This window comes from Sapajus apella, unplaced genomic scaffold (assembly GCF_009761245.1).
Source record: "Sapajus apella isolate SASKATOON/1434 unplaced genomic scaffold, GSC_monkey_1.0 scaffold81, whole genome shotgun sequence".
NCBI lineage: Eukaryota > Metazoa > Chordata > Mammalia > Primates > Cebidae > Sapajus > Sapajus apella.
In genome coordinates, this window is record NW_022437021.1 from 5,038,877 (window position 1) to 5,047,992 (window position 9,116).

Sequence of the window (9,116 nt, forward strand, 5' to 3'; positions counted from 1 at the left end):
TGATTTGTTTTTGTCTGAAAAATTTTGGCCAATCAGCTTAATCATACCATTTTTAAAAATGTACAGTATTGAATTGATCTGAAAAAACCCAAATAACTAAAGTCTTATGCTAGTAACTAGGTTACGAGAAAATTTTGGGAGACAAAATTTAAGTTTTAAAAACTATGGTAGTGACTAAGCATATGCAAGTTATTGAGCCTGATGTCCATAGTTATACATATGTACTTTCTACATTTAATCTTTCTATATGTCAAACATAAAAACATATTTTAAAACATAATTTTAAAATCACACCAGAAAAAATTACGTGGTAGTATTTGTACAAGTTAACGGTGTTGAGCTGAATGTTTAAATTACTAAAAGTAATAGGCAGAGACCTGTGTTTAAAAAGGTCTGCAATTAAATTTCACTATCTGTCAACACCAGAGGGAGTATCACAGGCCGTTTTTATTACATCTATTCCAGAGACAAATTTCTCAAGTTACACTCACCACACTCATTTCAGTCAGTAGAAGAAGCCTGTTTTCAACCAAATAGAATGAATGTGGTGTGTCTCTCTTTTTTAAAAGTAATCGTTATTTTAAAAAATTTGGCAAGTAATGCTAACCACCCACCAAAAATATCTCAGCAATTACTATTACAATTTTAATGCCTGTATTTCTAGACTTCTCCTCCTGCCTCTCATAAATACATATATATATATATATATTTTAAAACAAAAATGAGATCATCCTGAAAAAAGTGCTTTTGTACACTCTCTTTTTTGCTTAACATGAACATTCTATCATGTGAAGAAAGGTATTTCCATAAATGGTGATTCAGAAGGCTGCCTGATTAATTTTCTTAAAAACTAAACAACTCTCTTGTCCTAACAACTCAGTTCAACAAAGGCACTGCAGCGGCAAACTTTATACATGCAGACAAAATAACAGACTTTCACAGTAAAGGTCTTCTGTCTTAAGATAGTTTTATCTTTCAGCTTCACACTGTAGGAGATGCCAACAATCAGGCTAAAGGATATCTGTTTTCAAAGGCACATGACATATCTATTTTAAGACAAGATAATAAATGGAGAAGTTTTTCTTTAGTATTTGTCAAGTGAAAGAGACAGTTCTATTTTTGCACCTAGATCAAGTTCTCTGCTTATATAATCAAGAATACTAAAAATAAAACTCAAATAATTTAGTCGAAAGCCAAGGGTTTTATTTCCTTAACTTGTTCTGAGGTTTTGTTTAAGCCCCAAACCCCAGGACTAGAATAATATGAAAATATTTCTACTGAAAATAATTAAAATTAATCTGATGGTTAAAAAAAAAAAAAAAAAAAAGAATGTTCATTTTATTGGCACTTACTGTAAAAATTCCTAAAAATCAAATACTGCATAGTTTTCAAAATTTACCAATTAGAGATAAATAATATAAAATAAACAAAGTGTTTATTTTATATTGCCATGGTAACTCTAATTTTCATACACTGTCTTTCTTGTTTGAGTTCCATACTGACTGCGTTCCATACTGATGATCCAATGGGGAAGCCAAAATCTTAGGGGCCAAATTCCTCCATGCAAGCTGAGGAAGGAGGTTAGGAGGACACAAGAGGGTTGACAGTCACAGAAATTGGAAAAGGAGGAAATTAAGTTAGTAAATATTAGTTTTAATTTAAAATTAAAGAAATAATTTCATTTGAATAAAACAAAGTTTAAAATATTGTGCTTAAAGTCTTTAATACTAATGTAGGATAACTATTCTCACTTAATATTTACATTTTTATATTAATCTCTACAAAAATCAAAGTAAGGAAAAGTTTTGTTAACATCAGGTGATTAGTTTATTCCTCTATAGGACAGGGATATAGATTAAAAGTTGTCATCTGTTATGTAGCAAATGCATGAAAGAAGTTAAATGTAGAATATTTATATTAACAATAGTTTTTTTTTTTTTTCTCAGCATAAACAAGCCAGGGGATGGCTTACACTGAATACATGTCCATACAGTGAAGGAATGTAGTTCACAAGTAGAACTGTGTTTTTAGGATACAAAATGGCATCTAAGTATAAAATTAATGAAGAAAGTTTCAATATTCAAATACCTTAATACTAACAATTAAGTATGTGATTAATATCCAATAAAAAATCACATAGAAATTTTTTTTAAAAAAATTTATTATTTAATGATGAAAAACTGAAAATCTACACATACATGGACACGTTTCATACACAGTATGATGACTGTTAAGACAAAGTATAAACGTACAAGATAAAAATAAGGGTGAAGTTTATTACATGGAAACAACCATTTAAATTTACTTTGCACTGAAAAAGTACACATTTTGTATACCTTTCATTAGATAAAATCTCAGGAGGCACATCGTCAGGTTTTCTGTCCAATTCCTTTTCTTTAAATGTCTCTTCCTCAACTTCTCCTTGGTTTTCACTTCCATTCTGTTTAAGTTTGTGTAAAGGAAGAGAGGATAAGACAGAAAGAAAGCCTGTCATCTTGGAAATAGCATGTCATTCTTCTATATTGCTATGAGGTGAAATAGCAACCTCTGTGCACAAAATTGATACTATTTGGTATAATATTTAACTATATTTGAGATAAGTGTTATCAAAAGAGGATAAAACATTCTAGAACACAAATAAAAAATTTTAATGGGTTCAAATTATGCATGCTATAGTGCAACAATAAAGTTTGTTAGGTTCTCTTTGGTGAAACAATAGTTGCTGTTACAGCAATGCCAGATCCAAATCACCTTAAATGAAATGTAAGGCATTCTGACTCCACCTACCTTACACATATGCAGTCATGAAATATGTTAAGCTCAATACCTATAAAAGAATACATCTTATACCAACAACAAAGACAAACAAATCCTACTGAATTGTTGATACATTGCTCCTAGGTGGGCCAAAGTCCATACTACCTGTGTTTGCGTACTGCTGTTGCGCAGCTCACAACACAGCTTCTCTCTTCCAGCTAAAGACAGCTGCTTTAGTGCTTCCAGCTCCTCTAAAAGCACCCTCTCTCTCTCTGAAACCAGGTTTTCATTATCTATGGAGGATCTCTAAATAAGAAAAAAGGTCATGAGAGAATATTGTTTGCGATAGAGAAAAAGGGCAGAAATATTAAGAAGATTCCTTTTAACCCCCAGGACCAATAGGTCCTGGCTCTACTTATGATTTATATTGCCATCATAAGGAGTTAAAAGTATATACAAAGATCAATGCAAAATTTAAGATATTTTTTAAAAGCCAATTAAGCCTAAATATTCAGGAATTTGTGCAGTTCAATTAATTTTATCAATTTTGCATTGAAAATTAAGAAGTTTGAATTCACAAAATGCAATGAAGAAAAGCAAAGTTAATTTTTCCAAATAATGTTTTATGCTCAGCTCCCAATTTTCCTATTATTTTATATTTGAAAGAATACAGGTTATCTCTTATTTACTTATCTCTCTTTTTAGCTTCAGTTTTCAAAATTAAATTCAATAAATTTGTTTTCATAAGAACTTCTACATAAATATTTCTTGCTTTTCTGCAATGGTTTTGTGAGTATATTTTATACAGCAGTTGACGAGAATGCAGCTCCCAAATACCAAGAAGTATTTAAATTTAGTCAAGAAAGGGATAAAAATGTTAAATAAATTTGCATTTTTCAAATCAAGAAGAGATGTTTCCCTGGAAAGAGTTCCAGAAGCATACTACTTCTGATTTCCATTCATGATTAAAAAGATGGATTAAAGACAGATAAAGATAAACCTTTGAGAGGCTAATTGGTGGACTCACAAAACTATAAATGAATATAGGAAAATTGAATGATAGTAACTGTATAATGAAACACCTCAGCACAATGTTACTTCCAAAATGTCAAAGTGATATATATGGTTAATGGAATGATAAAACAAAAACAAAAACAAAAACAAACAAAATACCTTGTAGCCACTTTTCCAGTGCTTGAAAAAGGAGTTAAATAAAATGACAGAAAGACAACACCCACTCCAAGATTGAGGTAGGTGTTCCTTACAAGATCTAAAGCTTCTATGTTAGTAGAATGTGTTCCTGATGCTAAATATATGTAGTTTATTCAGATTTCGGCAAAAAAAAAAAAAAAAAAAAAAAAAAAAAAGATTATGGCTACATAAAAAATACTGCTGTTTTAATTTGGGGATCAGGTTCAAATTGGTGTTTGGAAAAAATAATTGAGGAGAGAAAAGGGACTATAAGACCCTTACCTGGGCTAACTGTCTATTAAGTCTCTTAATCTCTTCTTGTAGCTGTTCCTGGTCTTCTCGCTGTCTCTCCATCTGACGCATATGTGCTTGCCTTAACAGTTCTGTTGCCTGTTGATGTTCTTGGTATTGTCGTACAAGTTCCTGTCTCATATCTTCCAGCTGTTCTTCATTTAACATTAGTTGCCTAGAAGCATCCATGCTTGACACCGAAATCTCATCATGAATCTTTAATAGTTAAAAAAAAAAAAAAATTCTATCATAACACATTTTGTGAAAATCTGTCAGCCTTAATATTTTAAACAAATATGAAAGCAATTCTATTATCCCACAAAGAATGCGATGTTTTATTTTTATTAAACAAAAACATAATTTTTAAATGATGTTCTTAATTATAATTCAAAAACAACATAAAGTTACTTTATTATCATATACGTTATTTTCCAAAAGCAAAACAGCTATTTATCAATTGGTTTAGATTTAATCTAATTCTAATAGAAAAAAAAGAACAAAGATACTTAGGATTCCTTCTACTCTTAATGACGCTGTAATGCCATTATTCCTCTTGACATTTTATGATGGGAAAATAGTATCAATAGAATATTTTATATTTTAAAATTAAATGTACGAAACATGAGAAACTACTCATTTAATTTACACAGTGGTTATCACAGTACTATAGAGAAGGATTGATTAAAAAATTTTCAATACATTTTATTTGAAAATAAAAGCTTTATATTCTAGACTCTCATACTCCTAGGAAGTCAACTCCTTAATACATTCTATGAGTACATCATTTCCTGGAGAGATGCTGCTTAAATTAGTAATTTTGCCTTGAACAGTTACTGGTAAATTAAAGAGGTCTTCAAGAACACCTAACAGGTTTTGAATTCCATAAAGAGTTGGCAATTTTATTTTATTTTTTATTTTTTTTGAGACAGAGTCTTGGCGTCACCCAGACTGGAGTGCAGTGGCACCCTCTTGGATCATTGCAACCTCCACCTCCCTGGTTCAAGTGATTCTTCGGCCTCAGCTTCCCAAGTAGCTGAGATTACAGGCGTGCACCGCCATGCACAGCTAATTTTTGTGTTTTTAGTAAAGACGGAGTTTCACCATGTTGGCTAGGCTGGTTTCAAACTCCTGACCTCAAGTAATTCACCTTTCTCAGCCTCCCAAAGTGCTGGGGTTACAGGCATGAGCCACCATACCTGGCCTGTAGTTGGCAACTTGAATATTAGTCTGAACAAAACATAACCTACCCAGAATATTAATAAAAAATTTTAATTCAGATAATGTTAAAATAAGTAGGATTTATTACTTTCTGTTAAAGGCAGTGAAGAGTTGAGGTACAGACACAGAATAGATCTTCTATTAATGAATAAGAAATCAAGAATTAGGATATAGATAGTAAATTCCTTTAAATAGTCTTCCTAAATAGGTAGCTATTTCCTTGTAATATTGCTATAATTAGGTAAATATTTTATTCACAGATATTACCAAACTGTAGTACAGTTACTCTTGAAATAGAATTAATGTGCATACAACTTACAATGGGATTTTACCAGGTACAACATCTTTAAGATAAACAAGAATACCATGAACCAGACTTGTTTTATCTGATACTAAGTCACCTATCCATATATCTTACAATTAATAAAACAATGTGAATCATAAGACTGAATTTGATATTTTCCTCCTCCATTAAGCGCATTATTGTTAATATTTTTATAGTGAAGGAATTCACAATTTTTAAATAAGTTTTTTACATTCAAGGAGGCATACTTACAGATTCTCTGACTATAAATGTTTTATCTTTGGAGAACATTTCTTCTGAGATAGTCAGCACACAGTCCTTTGTTTCTAGCATATCATCGGGATCATTATTTGATAATAAAACGTCCTTTCCATGTTCTCCTAACTCTTTACTGAGTGGTTTAAATTCCTCTTTAAATTTCACATCCACTGTCTCAAAAGTCTGAAAAGGAATTTGATCCTGTGATAATTTCCTTTCATTAAAATAATGTTCTTGCTGACACACAGCATGTGCTTGCTCTGATGATGTATTTTCTTTTCCCCCAGATATTCTTCTAGATAGTTCAGTTTGTTGAGCAAATGCTATGCTCATTGATACAATAACCTAAAGAAATAACAGCAAACAACAAAGGATTAGATTTAGAAATAACAGCAGGAATTTAAAAAGCAAGTTACTATTCAAAATTGTATGAACAGAAGAAAGCATGGCCTCATGGTTCTAAACAAAAAGAAATCCTATATTAAAGTAATACAGACATAGATTCTCTATTTTACCATAAATCTAATGTCAAAGTATTTATTTTATGGCCTGCCAATTTAAATAAAAAGTAAAATATTTTCTTATTACAACAGCAATAAATGTTCAGTAAAAATTAGAAAATAAAAGCCTTTATCTTTCTCTCTTCCAAGAAAAATCACTTTAAACACTTTAGCAAATACTTTTCCAAACCTTCGTACTCTTCTTTACATATAGAGACAGATATGAATACAGATATCATTTTCCTATAAAAATGTGATCATAGGCTGGGCACGGTGGCTCACGCTTGTAATCCCAGCACCTTGGGAGGCTGAGGTGGGTGGATCACTTGAGGTTGGGAGTTCGAGACCAGCCTGACCAACATGGAGAAACCCCATCTCTACTAAAATAAAAACTTAGCTGGGTGTGGTGGTGCATGCCTGTGATCCCAGCTACTTGGGAGGCTGAACCAGGAGAATCGCTTGAACCCGGGTGGCAGAGGTTGCGGTGAGCTGAGATTATGCCATTGCACTCCAGTGTGGGCAACAAGAGAGAAACTCCGTCCCTCCAACCCCCCAAAAATGTGACCATATTCTAATACTGGAACCAATTTTTATAGCTTAACTATAGTAAATATGTCTTCAAGTTCGGAAATAGAAATACATTTCAATATAATTTCCAATGGGTTCAAAGTTTCCTATTACATAGATGGATCATAAGTTTATTACATCAGTTCTCTCTGTTGGACATTTAGAGTGATCCCTGTCTTTTATTTTTTAAACACTAGTATGATGAAATATTTGTAATTTTATCATTGTGCATATCTTTTCTTATTTCCTCAAAATAAATTCCCAGAAACAGAACACTTAGTTTGTATGACTGGTAAATATGAGTAGACATTTCACTATAATCCAATTTTATCTTTCACTACAACTATGATCCTGAATCCCTGCTTATTCTAGCCTCCCACCCCCACCCAGCACAAGTACTTAGGAATTCTGACTAGCAGTTTTGGCTTTGACAAGTCCCTACACCTTTGAGAACCAACTGTACCAATAACTTTAAGTCATTTTTGAATAGATAATTTGTAAGGAAGGAAGTGTGGCTATAATAAACACAGAATAAAGTATGCCTGGGATTAGAAATATTTGTACCTACTGACCTGCAGCCTTCTTTGTTTTTCCTGCTGGTCCAGGTCATATAACTGAACTTTTGTTTTACTTTCCTGTCTTGAATCTGATTCACCTATTTGGGGTCCTGATTCTCACCTGGTTCCTGTGCTAACCTCCTTTGGAAGAATTTGACTCAAAAACACTAAGCAAATAAATCATTAAAGCTGAGTACAAAATCCTATAGTCTTCTCTAAGCTCAGTTTTTATTTTTTTGAGACAGAGTTTCTCTCTTGTTGCCCAGGCTAGAGTGCAATGGCGAGATCTCAGCTCACTGCAACCTCTGCCTCCTGGGTTCAAGCGATTCTCCTACCTCAGCCTCCCAAGTAGCTGGGATTACAGGCATGTGCCACCATGCCCAGCTAATTTTTTGTATTTTTTGTAGAGACGAAGGTTCTCCACGTTGGTCAGGCTGGTCTTAAACTTCAACCTCAGGTGATCCGCCCGCCTCGGTCTCCCAAAGTGCTCGGATTACAGGAATAAGCCACCTCGCCTGGTCCTAAGCTCACTTTCTAAAAGGTAACATTATTCCGCATCTAAATGAATCTGTCTAAAAGTATAATGCTAAAACTGACTTAGAGGAATTATAATAATACCAGTAGCTAATGCAGAGAAAATTCAAGTGCTGAAACATTAGGAACCACATCAAAGGTCACATATTTAATAAATGTTAGGGAGGAAATTTGAATCAAAATGTGTCTATACAGAGCTCAAGCACCTTAAACACTATATGTCATCCTGCTTTTGCCCAGATAATCCTGCTACTACATCTTACCTACCAAATTGGACCTCTGGGTGCCTATGCTAGCTCAGACAGAACCAGGGTTTGGTAACAACAATGTCATCTGGAACATATACTCATTACAGCAAAATGTCACAAGATAAAGATAATCAAAAATAATTAGCTAGACAATACAACTTAACAAAACATATCTATAACTTTCTCTAATTAGTGGTCAAAACCTTAAGACTGGGTTTTGCTTTAATTTCCTGTCTTGAACCTGATCTGCCTCTGTCTCTTCATACTGAACATACTAGGAATATAACATGGAAAAACAAAAAGATTAAAAATATGAAAGAGAATAACAGAGATATGAAGGATAGAGTATGGTCAACCAACATTTAATTAGAGTTCCAGAAGAATATAATAGAGAACAATGGAAAGGAACTATTTCAGGAGGTAATGGCTGAGAACATTTATAGAAGACACCACTGCCAAGATTCAAGATGATCAAATACTGCATCTCTACAAAAACATTTGTAGCTGTGTGCGGTGAGCTACTCCAGGGAATGAGGTGAGAGGATTGCGTGAGCTCAGGAGTGCAAGGCTACAGTGAGCTATGATCACATCACTGCACTCCAGCCTGGGTGACAGAATCCATCTCAAAAAAAAAAAAAACAAAAACACACACACACACACACACACACACACACACACACACACACACACA

At 33.2% G+C, this 9,116-nt stretch overlaps 1 protein-coding gene across 4 annotated transcripts in view; it reads right to left on the bottom strand.

Moving 5' to 3' along the window:
- The window catches only part of AKAP9 (A-kinase anchoring protein 9), a 167,869-nt gene that overhangs the window by 73,234 nt on the left and 85,519 nt on the right, over positions 1-9,116 (bottom strand). For 2 of the 4 annotated variants that reach the window (XM_032253057.1, XM_032253056.1), the window contains exons 17-20: positions 6,014-6,364; positions 4,231-4,455; positions 2,923-3,063; positions 2,337-2,440 (exon numbers count right to left, since the gene is read on the bottom strand). In XM_032253057.1, coding sequence (XP_032108948.1) covers positions 2,337-2,440; positions 2,923-3,063; positions 4,231-4,455; positions 6,014-6,364 — 821 coding nt within the window. Of the gene's footprint in view, positions 1-1,472; positions 1,569-2,336; positions 2,441-2,922; positions 3,064-4,230; positions 4,456-6,013; positions 6,365-9,116 lie in introns of all 4 variants that reach the window. The other 2 variants (XM_032253055.1, XM_032253058.1) reach the window with 2 other exon arrangements.